This window comes from Arctopsyche grandis, chromosome 13 (assembly GCF_051622035.1).
Source record: "Arctopsyche grandis isolate Sample6627 chromosome 13, ASM5162203v2, whole genome shotgun sequence".
Classification (NCBI taxonomy): Eukaryota; Metazoa; Arthropoda; class Insecta; order Trichoptera; family Hydropsychidae; genus Arctopsyche; species Arctopsyche grandis.
In genome coordinates, this window is record NC_135367.1 from 14,948,199 (window position 1) to 14,963,245 (window position 15,047).

At 34.3% G+C, this 15,047-nt stretch overlaps 3 protein-coding genes across 5 annotated transcripts in view; 1 reads left to right on the forward strand and 2 right to left on the reverse strand.

The window, feature by feature from the left end:
• The window catches only part of MFS3 (major facilitator superfamily transporter 3), an 18,886-nt gene extending 13,747 nt beyond the window's left edge, over positions 1-5,139 (forward strand). For 2 of the 3 annotated variants that reach the window (XM_077444531.1, XM_077444533.1), the window contains 7 exons: positions 2,730-2,877; positions 3,542-3,705; positions 3,778-3,927; positions 4,011-4,143; positions 4,219-4,374; positions 4,469-4,554; positions 4,620-5,139. In XM_077444531.1, coding sequence (XP_077300657.1) covers positions 2,730-2,877; positions 3,542-3,705; positions 3,778-3,927; positions 4,011-4,143; positions 4,219-4,374; positions 4,469-4,554; positions 4,620-4,820 — 1,038 coding nt within the window. In that variant the 3' untranslated portion in view covers positions 4,821-5,139. Of the gene's footprint in view, positions 1-478; positions 627-2,729; positions 2,878-3,541; positions 3,706-3,777; positions 3,928-4,010; positions 4,144-4,218; positions 4,375-4,468; positions 4,555-4,619 lie in introns of all 3 variants that reach the window. The other variant, XM_077444532.1, reaches the window with a different exon arrangement.
• Positions 4,877-8,901, reverse strand: l(2)10685 (5-methylcytosine rRNA methyltransferase l(2)10685). The gene is made up of 11 exons (XM_077444529.1): positions 8,824-8,901; positions 8,624-8,727; positions 8,339-8,534; positions 8,008-8,257; positions 7,409-7,584; positions 7,210-7,335; positions 6,938-7,121; positions 6,734-6,854; positions 5,583-5,707; positions 5,368-5,505; positions 4,877-5,288 (listed from the first exon to the last, which is right to left on the reverse strand). Exons 2-11 carry the CDS (start codon positions 8,702-8,704, stop codon positions 5,138-5,140), a joined length of 1,548 nt encoding a protein of 515 aa, XP_077300655.1. The 5' UTR covers positions 8,705-8,727; positions 8,824-8,901; the 3' UTR covers positions 4,877-5,137.
• A 1,474-nt stretch (positions 8,902-10,375) lies between these two features.
• LOC143921065 (TBC1 domain family member 31) lies at positions 10,376-12,462 on the reverse strand. The gene has a single exon (XM_077444184.1). It carries the CDS (start codon positions 12,383-12,385, stop codon positions 10,430-10,432), a length of 1,956 nt encoding a protein of 651 aa, XP_077300310.1. The 5' UTR covers positions 12,386-12,462; the 3' UTR covers positions 10,376-10,429.
• Between the last annotated feature and the right edge of the window lie 2,585 nt (positions 12,463-15,047).

Here is a 15,047-nt window from a genome sequence, read left to right on the forward strand (position 1 = left end):
GAAGGTTTTTCTTTTGTTATTGTATTCGTATATACGTTTTGGTAGTGGTTCAGCTGTGACGTACATATGTAAGTATGTCGAATCGAAACGACTATTATAGTACGGCGAGCGTTATCCCAGACAGACACACAGAATAGCGATATTATATATACATATATATGATATTAAAAAGGCATCAAATTTTATTTGATTTGTACCAATCATCATATGACTTTTAATGTAGGATTTAATTTTATCGCACTAAAATTGAACAACGATCATCGTAATTAAATTTTGAGATTTTTACAAGAATATGTAGAATTAAATCAATTTACATCTATTACTAAAATAATTTGTTATTTTTTTTCGCTAAAACTAATTGATTGTGCTGTTTATGTCGATTGGAAAGTTATCTACATGTGTAACATTTATGTTTTGAATGTTTAATTGTATTTATATATTTGGAAAATTAGATTGCATGATCACATTATGTTACAAGGGGATGGCACTTCCGGCCCTGTATTGTTTGATAGGACGTTGGGGTCTACCCGACGAGCGAAGACGAATGACGTTCATGGTTCACGTAGGTACCACCATAGGAGGAGCTAAAGCGTACTTAACTGGGACAAACGTGTTGCGGAGCTGGGGTGAGTTTACACCGCACAATGTTGTCAAATGCTGGGAATGTGCTGTGTATATATTTGAATATATACATTTTTCATCATCATCACTACGTCAATGGCTATGGTTCGCACTATCTTCAAATCACGATCATATATGTATTTTGCACCACACTCGGCTGTACTTTCTTCCATGATGGTCTTCATGTTTTCAGCTTTTAATGTTCTGTAGATTATATTTAAGACATTTAAGAACGCTCTTTGTCAAGCTATAATTTGATACCATTTAAGTTAATTTCTAATTTTTTTCAATCAACGGAAGGAATGGGAAATACAAGGATTGAAGATTTGGTTAGATTTATTGATTTCAAGCATCTTCTTTTGAGATTTGCTCAGTAAGTCACAATTGGAATGAATTTCGAATGGTGTCATGATATTGTCATAATGGTGTCATGATATTGTAACGTGGGAAAACGGTCTAAGAGGAGCTGCCGGTTAAGTGTATTCGGAAGCGAACAATGGAGGCTCTTGGATTAGATCAGTCAGTTCCCGCTAGAGTTCTCAGAATCCTGGCGAGAGCTAGAGATTGTATGTGCCTTAGAGCATGAGACTGTAAAACTGTACGTGCCTAAACAATGCATAAATAAACGGATCGGGGAAGCTGTAGTGAATAACTCGCCCTTTAAAAGGAGGTATTCTGGAACGAGCGCTGGCTGCGCGTGGCCCTCCTGAATCATTCAATAAATGCTGTGAAGCGACTCTGGTCTTTCACTTAGATCCTCAACCCACCCCTACGCAACAATATACTACTATTACCCTGTTTACATATATTTTAAATTATTATTTTTTTTAATTAAATTTATTTTTATTTTTTTATTTTACATATATACCAGGAAGGCCTTACAGGTAAATCCCAATGCGCCTTCCTGGCCAATTACAAATACAAATACAGCATTTTTATTATAAGTCGTTGAATTGCGAGACACTGAAAAAACTCGCAAATTAACGAGACATCTATGAATTGTACATAAATTTTTATTGTACATCAATCAAATTTTTCAAATAGTGGTGACATAGTAGGTAGGAAGGATTTTTAGCCAATTTTTTTTTCCGGGAACCGTTTCAACAATGAAATCAGAGAAAATTGGCAAACTCTGATAGGAAACGATCAACCTGGAATCACAAATCCAGGTCTGACCAACAGCATACTCTGAAAAATTCATTTTCATTCAGGGATAGAACCCGGCACCTTCTTGACGGTAAGCAGAAGCTTAACGTCCGAGCTATGCTGCTGGCTATATACATATTGTTGCGTAGGGGTGAGTGGAGGATCCGAGTAAAAGGCCAAAGTCGTGTCACAGCATTTATTGGTGATTAAGGAGATACACGCACTGCCAGTGCTCCGTCCAGAATGTCTTGATATGGTCTAAGTACCTCCTTATAAAGGAACAGGTCGCTCAGGGCAATCTTCGACGTCCGGTTACTTCCCTATTGTTTAGGCATATACCCGGATATGTATTCCCACGACATTCAGTCCCACGCTATCGGTCACTTCTGAGAATTCCACGAGAATGCGACCGAGTGCTGCTACTACGCCAATTCGGTGGCCATTGTTTAGCCTACTTGCACTTAGTCTGCAGATAATCCTCGAAACCAATTATAACGGTCGCACAGTGTCAGGGATGCGCCTCGGCCTAATCCGATTGCGCTTAACCGGCGGCTTTTTTTAGTATACGCTACAATATTTATGAAAAGTTCCTAATTCACCCCAATGGCTAATGAACATAAGTATGTTTGTACTTTTCAGTCATTAGATTGCTATTAAAATCTCCTTTGTTTGTATAATATGTATGTATTAAGTCATTCCTCACAATCTTGAAGAGCGTTCTAAAATGTCTTAGTTGATTTAGTGTCACCTGTACAATGTGAAGACATGTACATAAAAAAAATAATGCAGGTGTATGCGTTGTTATGTTTCTTTCGCATGTTTTGTCTTAACCGAGGGCATGACTTGTGTTACTTCTGATTAATTCAGTTTTAGTTGTACTAAATACAATTTAAAAGATAATGAAATATAATATTATGTATTTGTGAAAAATCAAGTATCCCATGTGAGGTGTTTTGTATTAGGGAGTGACGTTTCCTGGTATGCATGTCCTGCTGTCTCGTTGGGCTCCGCCCGCTGAACGTGGTGGAATGTCGGCTATCGTATATGCCGGAACTGCCCTCGGTACTGTTCTGTCAATGCTACTAGCTGGTTTACTATCTGCACAACTAGGTAACAAATTTTCACCATTTTCTTCTTTCCCACTAATATATTATATTTCATACATATGTACAATACTGTATATTGGCTTCTTGTATGCTAAGTTCTAAATTTAAATGTATTGTATATACATATTATAGGAAAAAGTTTGATTGTACAATTGGTTAATTACAAGGAATAATAACGATATGTCCATCATGTCATCTGCTATATTCATTCACTGCAACACTGCATTTTACAATGATAAATGGATTATTGGAATCATATTATGATGGATACAAAAACAGTTGTTCTTTTTTGCACCGAAATACGGGAAATTAAAGAATTTAGTAAATATTATAAATTAATGAGGGCTATGAATGCATCAGTGATGTACAATAACTGATATCAACTTTTGAGACCATGATTGTGTTTAAATTTAAAGGTCCATCTATTTGTTGCCTTTGTATTTGTTGAATGTTAAATATGAATAATGTACTTTGTGTTTTATCTTTTTAGATGTTTTTTGTTGTTTTCACGTGGAGAAAGTTACTATATGTATATACATAGATTTAGAAATGAAAATTTACATCACAATGTTCTGTTGAACGAAATTAATTTTTTTACACATATGTATTACTTCAATTTGTGTAGACTTTAAGAATACAGAATTAAACGTATGATTGGTCTCTGTTAGGATGGGAATCTGTGTTTTACGTGATGGGTGGTCTATCAACAACTTGGTGCTTCTTGTGGATAGTTTTTGTACAAGATTCACCACAGCAGCAACCTTATATCGATCAAGAAGAGAGAGACATGCTCGTAAATGCTTTAGGATCCAAGCCAAAAGGGTCAACAAAGGTTAGTAGAAATTATTGAGGATTCTAGAACAATTAAAATGTCCATTTTCAACAAAATTCAGATTATTTTTAGAAATTGCCAGTTCCCTGGAAGGCTGTGTTAACATCGCCACCTTTTTTAGCAATTATGGTGGCTCATACATGCTCAAATTGGGGATGGTATATGTTGCTTATTGAACTCCCATTCTACATGAAACAAGTTCTCAAGTTTAATATAACCGAAGTAAATACAATTAATTTCAATATGTATTTTAACAGTTATATATAAAAATAGGTATGCATACATATCTTGTTAATTGTTTTTAGAATGCAGTTGTGACTGCTATTCCATTTTTGACATTGTGGTTGTTCAGTTTGGGTCTCAGTAGGACCTTAGACTACTTGAAGGTTAAAGGAACTATTACAACTACAACGTCACGTAAAATTGGCACTTTGTTCGGTAAGAAGTTTGCTACTAGAATTATAATATAATGCAACCAAATTAAGTTAATAAATATGCTGTTTATTTTTTCAGCTTCATGCATACCTCTAATTTGCTTACTGGGATTGTGTTACATTGGATGCCATCGGACTTTAGCTGTAGTCCTCATGGCTATTGGTGTAACATGTATCGGTGGAATGTTTTGCGGGTTTCTTTCTAACCATATTGATATTGCTCCAAATTTTGCAGGTTAGAAAATCTTTTTGAATTATTTAGGGTTTTTATGCCCATTCCTATTTTAAAAACAAGTTATATTTCAATTAATTATTATAAAAATTAAAAGGAACTCTAATGGCAATAACGAATACTATGGCAACTATACCAGGTATTATCGTTCCGATATTTGTTGGACAACTCACTCATGGAAATGTAAGTGGATTTAAATGCGTTTTGATATTTTTCAACCAATTATTAATATCGTATCTTTGATTTAGCAAACAATATCAGCGTGGCGGGTTATATTCTTTGTGACAATTGGTCTGTACGTGATTGAAATATTGGTTTATATGATTTTTGGCTCTGGGGAAGAGCAACCGTGGAACCGACCAGAAAAGTGTGGAGACGAAGAAGATTTGAAAATGGAAAATCAGCCTTTGAATGAAAAGCTGAAAGTCGAGGATACTAACGTACATTGAAGATTATGATTATTATTTTGAAGATTAATCAAATTTTATGGTGTGAAATAAATGTGCTTATATGTGATTCTATTATAAAGCGTAAATTATAATATAAAAAATGTTTACGTGATAATGTATCGAATTATAATTATAATGACGAGGAAACAATCTCTCAATTGCAGGCATTAAAATGTATTTATTCTATTATATGATGTATTGTTTTCAAATGCCAAAAATAGGTTTATATGTATATGTAATTGTTTCTAATTTATTCAAATGTATTTAATACAATGATTGTATAATATTGGATTAAATAAATGTATGTTTCAATACAATCACGCTTGTGTTTTCACGATCTTACAGAAGTACGATGGTCCAAAATTGGAAGAAACATCAGGTAATACCAACTGGCCAAATTTTGGTTTCACTTCATCCGTGCAGAGTTTGAAGAGACATTGTGCAGGGTCGAATGCTTTCGTTAAGGTTCTGAAAATAAAATTTAGAATTTTTCATTTTGATGGAATTTTACTTTGTTATGTATAAAATGACACTTATTTATTTTTACTTAATGGTAGCTCGTACTCGGTGCTCCTCCCATGCTCTCTTCAAAGCCATATGAACAACGCCGTCGTTCTGTATGGGACTCAGAGTACATGTGCTATATACCACGGTACCTCCAACTTTGCATAAGTGTAAAGCATTGCTATTGACAGAAATTAAGTTTCAATATAAACAATGCAATTTTTTACATTGAATTATTTTTCGGAATCATTGTTTTACCTCAATATTTTTGATTGCTCTTCAGGCAATGTCAATCGTTCCTTAATTCTTGAAGTTTTGAAAATATTATTGTCATCTTCTTTCAAAGAATGCCTATCTGTTGTGCATGGTACATCTACGAGTATCTGAAATTATTAGAACATAAAACAATAAACACATGTACATACATACAGGCAGTTGTTACAAATTATTTTTAATTGATTGCATTATTATTGTTATGATGATGGTGTGACATTGACTGGTTTTTTTAGGGGTCTACCTCACGGGCCCGAATGTGAAACGCCCGAAAACGCAAATATCGGAAGGCAAAGATCGAAAATCGAAAGATCAAAAAAAAGGTGCATGGTAAACGGTACATACTCACTTAATTTGCGCGAGCAGGATACAACAGGAACAAGAGGAACAGACTTTTCCTCCCGTATTCTGCGCGCGCACATTAATACGGGAGGAAAAGCCTGTTCCTCTTGTTCCTGTTGCATCCTGCTCGCGCAAATTAAGTGAGTATGTACCGTTTACCATGCACCCTTTTTTTTGATCTTTCGATTTTCGATCTTTACCTTCCGATGCTTGCGTTTTCGGGCGTTTCACATTCGGGCCCGTCACGGAGACCGTATTTTAGATACATATGTATGTATATAGGGAGCTTCACTTTTTAGAAATATAATTATTTAAGTTTTTAGAAACGTTCAGTTTATTTGAGAACATTTTTTAGGGTCTGTGATACAGATACAAATACATATTTTGAATAAATACATATTTTGAAATTAAATACATATTTTGAAAATTTATGATATAAATACATATTTTGAAATTATGCACCTTGTATGCATTGCATAGTTTTTTTTTTCACAATTATTTAACATACCAAATAAAGCGAATATTTTGTTTTCAAACTTCCAAAATAAGCCCACCTTCCCCCCCAAAAAATGGCCCAGAATTATTACATTCCCAGGGCCTGGTTTCGCTCTCGGCTCTAGATGAGATCTCTTGAGTGGGTTTACCAAGTGGGGTAACCAAAGAGTGTTAAAAAGCTTTCAATTCATTAAAAGTACATTTGAAAAAACTAGTACACATATGTATTAAAATTATTCAAACTAAAGCCTATAACAAAATGACGGAACATTGCAATATTTATCGAATTCGGTATGTACTTTATCGAAACCATGCTCATCAGTAATATGTCGAGCATCTTCATTAGTGATAGTTACTTCATCGTTCCATTTGGGGTCAGTAGAATAATTTAAAAGATATTCATCAAAAACTTTTAGTATCCTGAAATAAACAAATATAAAGTAAAGTAATATTGTTTTATTGTATTGTATAGATTTTTATCAATTGAAATGTTAAAATTCTACCTATTGACTCTAGAAAATGAAACATCATTAGTAACTAGATTTCTACATAGCAATGTTTGTAATATGGCAAGAGATTTTCCACCGGGTGCAGCGCACATATCTAAAACTCTGTCACCAGGTTGTAAATCAAGCGCTAATATGGGCAATATAGAAGCTCCATCCATTAAATAATAGTCGTACACACCTGTATATGAGAATAAAAATTTCAATCGATATTATATGTCCATTTGTAGCATGCAGTATAAAAATACATGTACATATATCCCAAATACCTGTTATTCCACGCTTCGGTTCAGGAAATTTATTCGAGGTGTTACTTTCAAATGAATACACTTGTAATTGTGAGGGAAAATCGAGTTCATTTTCTTCTTCAATAGTAAGTGGATAATCGTCTGCACCTGGATGTTTTAAATAAAAGTATTGAATTTGACTACATACATATGAATGACTCATAAATGCTGAAAAAATTACTTGAATAGTATTTATAATGTTCAGATTCAGGGAGCCAATCTTCACATCCTTTCAATCGCGAGGCTGGAACGTAAGTCCATAAACCAACAGCACGCATTCCCACATTTGCAGCGATAATCCTTGATTCGTCATATTTAGCCGTGTCTAAGCTAGCTGCTAATGATTGGTTTGGTATACTGTAAATTATACGAAATATTACTCAGTTTTACTGTTCATTAATGAACGATTGTAAGAATAAAAAGTTCTCATTGGTGTAATTTTATAACTATTCAAATCCTATTGACTGATTAATATAAAACTAGTCCAATAATTTCAGTCTTCCCATATTTGATCGGTGTATAATAGAAATGGACAATTGTTTCAGGTGGCGGGTCAGATTGATTATTTCTTGAAACTTCAAGTCATAGCCATAGCCAGAAAAAAATCGATAAGGAGGGATATTGGTTGACCGAATCAGTAATGCAGTTAGAAAAAATAATCGTTATGATTCATCAAAATAAATAAATTTGTGGAAATTAAAGAAAAGTATTAAATGGACCAATTCCACTTTGTATGACCAACTTTTGGCCATGTCTGATGTATAACATACATTCAAATACCTTTTAGAAACTGTTTCTTCTGGTTTAATGGTATTTTGTTCGCCAATTATTGCTTTCCCAACATCTAACTTTTCAGGTATTATAAAATCAGACTTTTGACTGTAAAATTCTTCAATTTCTGCTATACCACTATTTCGAATGAATCTCTCTAGACTGTCTGATTTTTGTTCAGTGTCTATTTTTTCGATTGTATTTTCGTTTTTATTAAATTCTTTCTGAGCTTTGAATAATCTTCTTAAATTGTGAGCACCTAACAAATAAACAGGACAAATAATAACAGAAATTGGTTGATGCAGACTTAAAAACGTGTTTCTCATCATAGAATACAAACCGTGACTTTCTAAAAACTTTGAAGCATTCTCATTTTCACCATAGTTGTTAACTACGGCTACGTATTTGTGTTTTCTCTCTAACGCCCTTCTTATCGCAATCCATCTGTCGGTACCGAAAACAGATCCATAAAAGTCATCGAAGTATGCCATTGCACGATCAGTAGCAGTTAATTTTTTGTTTTTTTTAGTTGGCATCTGTTTAGTACATATTGAATTTTTTAATACGTGCCAACTTGCGTCATGTAAATTAACGTATGTATGAAGATATGTAAATTTGAACTCACCCAATACTTTTTGATGAATTTATATCTCTTAATAGTTAAGAGAAAATGCGATTTGAATTCAAATAAATTGTTGGAAAACATTTTGAGTTTGTTTATTTATTGGTCTATATTATAAAATATTGAAATAAGGTTTTTAATGCAGATTCATATATTTCTTAAATTTGAAATAACAGTAGAATATTAGTTACAAATATACGAACATGTTTCGTATTTAAAGGATGATTATAACTTATAGGTTAGGCAAATGTCAAACGTTGAACATAAAAAAAAGATATATCGGCCATAGTCATAAGTTATGGAATTTCAATTCACTAATGATTTTTTGGTAATTGGACTATTCGTCACATTGGGGTGGTCACAAAGACAATTTTTGCCATGAAAATCGCGAATACACAATATTTGGCACTCAAGTTCTCGTTACTATGATAGTTATCGTTAGTATGATTTTCTTTTCGGCTGCCAGATGTTCCGTTATAGAGATTTTAGTGACTTTGTGACGAGTAATTTGTGACCAGTAATCACCGAACCGATTTTTTGGTTCGGTGATTACTAGTCAAATGTGAACCAGTCACAGAACAACCGGTCACTCTAGATCTGTCACACGTGATCACCCGTCACACCCTAAAATCGGTCAACCAGTTTTCTTGTGACCGATTTTAGGGTGTGACCAGTTTTAGTGTGACGGGTGATCACGTGTGGCCGATCTAGAGCGACAGGTTGTCCTGTGACTGGTTTACATATGACTAGTAGCCCGTTTACCGATTTTTTACAAGGCTATTCTATGTTTCACTAATTATGGAATGTATTTTATTGGTAAGTAATTTAGTCTATTTTTTATTACTAGCCTCTTCTTACTTCACTTTCGATTTTTTCGTTTGACGAAATTTTTCAGTATTTAAAAATGAAAGGTCAGTATTTATATTAAATAGCCAGTATTTGTATTAAACGGCTAATATCCATCTTTCATTATTAATGTGATAAATGGTAAGTTTTATTTTGATGAATAGTCAGTACTACTTTTTTTTTTGGTAGCACCGCAAGATTGATATTATACGATCTTGATGGACAATTCCATCCAACAGGCATTTTTATTTAATCTGACGAATGTACGCCAAATTTTTATATTGTCCATTCTTTATTTATACTGATATTTGATAATATGATACTTTCCGGTTTGTTAATAAAATACTGGCCGAAAACTAATTTATATATTTACCGAAATCGATTAAAATAATGCCCATTTAATTTTTTGCCAATTTTTATTATTATTGTATTTTATATTTAGATTAATTTCAAGAAAAAAAATCAATAAAATAAAGTGAGTAGAGAAAAATCAAATTGATTAAATGATATATTAGATCACTCAAAAATAAAAATATAAGCATACACGGTGTTCACAACAGGATTGATCTGTTGAATGTAGATGAAATGATATTTGGTATATTTGCTACAAATGAAACTTTCCAACAAAAATGTTTACTTAGAAATAGATTTAGGCTAGGGATCGGGGCACTATTGTTCACTTCTTAGAAAAAACATGTTTTTACAAGCTTTTTCGCTCTCTGGCTTTGTACACTGATGGAACGAGTAACCTAAGTCTACTTAAGTTTCACTGATGGAACGAGTAACAACTAAGAAAAACTTTTTCAACCATCATGTTGGATCATTAACATTACATACACAACCAATCAAAGTAGTATTTAATGAAATTTTAAACTTAAAATTACAGTAAAACACCATTTATTTATCTTAGAAGCGTTTAATATTATAAAATAAATAAATTTATCTAATAAAATTTCCAAATTTTCAATTCAAATAAATAGAATTTAAGGGATATTGAGGATAACATTCGCCCCTTGTTAAAGGAATGAATTTTTTCAAATATTGCTTAGCTTGAATGGTACCAGTAGAAATTTCTAACATTGAATAACTTTTTTTAATCAACGCCATAATATCAATCGGATTCTGTTTTATATAAAACGCCTGAAATTGATTTATTTTACTAAAATTCAACAATGCATTTCGATTCATCATGTTATAAGCTATGACTGCCATTAATAAAAATGCAGCATCACTAGTCATTACATGATCCCACATTGTAAACCATTCGGATGAAGTTAGCACTTCACTGAACCCTGTCTTAAGTATTTGCCAGGCATAGACTTCGCTGGTAATTTTGTATTTGAAAAAGTGACTTAGCAACTTTCTATCGTAATTGCCGAGAGTATTTTCTACTATAGCGAAAACACTTATAGGCATCAAAGGTGAAAATTCAAACCATGCTTGACACTGATTAACTAAGATAGTGGCGACAATTTCAAAACAGTACAAAGGATCATTGTAAAATGCGTTCACAAATGGAAATACGAATTCTACTAAGAAGTTACATTTAATTAAACTCGGACACCAATAAAATAAGCAGGAAAGAAGTCGCTTCAAATGCTTTACATAAATACTACTCGGCAATTTGTATTCGTCTTCTATATTAGCGCACAAGGGGTGCATAGGTCTATTTATGAGGTTAACAAAAGCGTTCCTGTTACATGGTACATCCAAAAGAGCTCCCCAAATTGTTTTCCGATATTTAGATGGATACTCGTTGAACTGCGACAGTATCTTTTCCAATCTAGTCTTATTTAGGGATACTTTCATTTGATCAATGATATTGTCGTATCGATTATCTACAATCATTTCACTACTTGTAGACATTTGTACTGGTACACTGTTCTTCGCTTCGTTTTTGAAAGTATTTGAATGTTCGATTTTGCACCTGTCTAAAATTTGGGAAATATTGTAAACATTAATCTGTCCCAATTGTAATATACATGCGATAAACTTTCCGTTTGAGCCCAGCGCTAATGTTTTGAAATTGGAATCGTCGGGAAGCAGTGTGCATACTAGTTGTTTGTTTAATATGTCATAGAAATGAATTGAACAATCACTTGAAACTATTGACAGTATTCGATTGGCCCCTCCGTAGCATTTGTAAGATGAAAAGCATATCTGTTTTACACCGCTGACTTTGTCTTTACTGATATTCAAGGATTGTATACTCCATGTGTCGACATCTATGAGAAACATGTTTGAAGACAATCCAGCTGCTGCCAAAATTTTTCCATTAGTGGTGAAAGTGAAGCATGTTACATTACCAAGTGATTTTGATGTGAACCGTTTCAAGGGTTCCATCGTGTTTTTGCTCCAAATTTGTAAAGTATTATCATCAAAACATGCGGCAATGTTAGCTGAAATGGGTGCAAATTGGACACATCTCACTCTAGGTCCACTATTTAGATTGAGAACGAAAAATTTTGTGTAATTCAATAATTCCCATATGATGGCCTCGTTAAATCGATGAGTCAGTACCAAGTTAGATTCGTTGGAGAACGAAGCATGTTCAGCTTGAACTGTGTGTCCTGAGAGTACTGAAATAACATTTTCATTTAAAGCGTTGACGATTAGTATATCGAATTGAGGTGCGCCTTTAGCTATCAACAGTATGTTTGTTTGAGTAGGTGAAAATGATAGGGTGCGTCCCGGTTCACACCGATGAAGTCTCCAATGGAAGCAGGTTGAAAGATCAAATACGAAGACATTACCACGATGGTCGCTGCAAGCCAGCAGCTCTCCAGGGTGGTTGAACGTCGCCGATATGAATCTTAGACGTCTGAATTGATCGCAGGATTCCTGGATGGTGTGGTGGATGCATAAAACAGGACCATCTGAGTCTTGGGATCGGAAATTGAATGGTTTTTTCGTCTGCATCAGACGAGGTGACGAAGGTTTATGTGTGATGAAACTTTTGACAGCTGGCGTCAGACTTTAAATAACCGATGATAATCAGTGTTGCCAAAAGACCGCATCAATGAATTAATTATTTAATTACAAGATGAAGTTCAGTTTTGACTGTCCCTGTCGCAAAAAAATTGCTTGAAAGTAACTAATCAACTAATTGACAAACATAATTTAGGACGCGGGAAGGTGTGTTGATCAGTGTCCCGGTTTATGGAAAGTTTAAGAGGATCGTTTATTATTGTTCAGTATACAAGCTTATTACGGTTCGGTGATTACTAGTCAAATGAGAACCGGTCACAGAAAAACCGGTCGCTCTAGATCGGTCACTCGTAATTACCCGTCACGCTAAAGCTGGTCGCGAGAAAACTGGTCACACCCTAAAACTGGTCACACCTTAAAACTGGTCACGAGAAAAACTGGCCACACCCTAAAATCGGTCACGAAAATACTGGTCACACCCTAAAATCGGTCACGAGAAAACTGGTCACACCTAAAATCGGTCTGCGTTTGCTGCCTGCGTTGTTCCGACAAATGGGAACGGGAACAGGAATTGCATGTGGCATTGTAACGCATGACGCGAAAGTTACCTTCCCGCCTTCAATGCATCACGCCGCTAGTTTGACAATAATCGCGCCGCCTCGCACTCGAATATCTTAACCATTCGTCAAATATTCGTCATTCGTTAACAAACGCGACGTCTGCCAACTGAAGAAAAAAAATCGTATTAAGTCGCGGACAAAACAGGCGAGCAACTTTATTGTTTTTATTGATAGGTAAAGTAGGAGACTACCATTTTATACATTTAATTAATATAGGCTCCTAAAACACTCAACCGACTACGATGGAACTTTCAGGATTTGTTGTATGCATGTCCGGGAAACTTACTGTGAAAACACTCGAAACGCGATATACAAGTTCGCCAACTCTAACCATTACTTGAAACACGACGTCTGCCAACTGAAGGAAGCAAATTCGTAGACAAAGGAACATTTACAATACCAGTGTTTTTATTGATAGGTAAAGTAGGAAACTACCATTTCATACATTTAATTAATTATGCCACCCAAACGAAAAGCGATTGCTCAATCTATGTACACCTCAAGCACGAAAGAAAAAGGCATCACGAGTTTCAGAAACAGACGAGCAACGGGATGCAAGACCAATCGAATACGCACTACTCAAGGTCGTGTGTCTGAATAAAAAAAAACAACAGAATGCAAGACGAGAAACCGATCGAACACACACTGCTCGACACAGACTAACACTGCACGCTGATTTAAATCTTGGTGCATTTAATTACGATGCTAATTATGATTACAGTCTTCATCCGAGTGTGCTGATTAAAAAAATGGATAAATTATGCGTGTATTGCAGTGCCCTCAAATGTAAACATGAAAAACCATGAATGTGCTGCGCGGGTGGAAAAGTGAAATCGCCAGAATTACATTTACCACCCGAACCATTATCAACGTTGGTATCAGGTGACACAAGACAATCAAAACCTTTCTTAAAAGACATACTCAAGTACAATTCATGTTTCCAAATGACATCGTTCGGTGCAATAAATATCGTGCGTGATAATTACATATCAACATTTAAAGTTCAAGGGCAAATTTATCATCGTGCAGGATCACTACTACCAATACAAATTTACGAATTTACAAATTTCTTCAAATTTATTTCATGGGAACCACTGATGAACAAATCGATCAACGTTGTCAATTCAATACGGGCACTAAACGAGAAATTGTCGCTGCTTTCAATTAATCCTACAAAATTTCAATTAATCCTACCAGGTTTCCAAACAAACAATTGAATAATTTCAAATGTGTTCGCTGCCTGCATTTTTCCAACAAATGAGAACGGGAACGGGAATTGCATGCGTTATTGTGGCATTGCAACGTATGCTGGGTTGAGCTATATCTATATAAAAACCAATGTTTGTCTGTCTGTCACGAATGCGTTCCTATACCATTCAACCGATTGCGACGAAACTCACATGAGCTATTGTGTGCATGCCCGCGATGGTTTCTATAAAAAAATTCGCCCAAAAACGGGAACGGGACCGGAAAACCGGAATGGTTGGCATTGCAACGCAATAATGTCGAATGTTAATGGAACGGGAATTGCATGCCTTATTCTGGCATTGCAACGCATGCCGGGTTCAGCTAATCACAGATAAATAAATAAGTCTTTGAAATTTAGCGTATTAATTATAATTCATTTTTAAGTTTCACGTTTTTTGAAATTAAATAATACACTTACTTTGAAACTCAACAATGAAATATAATATCATAAATATTATACGAATACACAATAACAAGAAAAAAATATATACGTTCTTTTCTTCTACAGTTTCTATTAGGACAACGATAAATTAAATTATTGGAATTTCATTTGTTTTTTTACCCAAAAGAATGAATGAAAAAAAGGATGTTACTCAAAACTCATGGGAATTCAATTGATAACTGGCTTATCTCAATAAAATCAACGAATTTTTGCTATTAATCCACTAGAATAGTCGAAATATGATTTTTCTAAGTGGAATTTTATTTAATTCTCATATAAAGACAATTTAATATATTATCCCTATTAATTCAATTCAGATTCGTGTAAATACGAGTAATTACTA

Excerpts from the sequence above, each read along its gene's own strand:
- LOC143921065 (XM_077444184.1), bottom strand. The coding sequence starts at position 12,385 with ATGCAGACGAAAAAACCATTCAATTTCCGATCCCAAGACTCAGATGGT.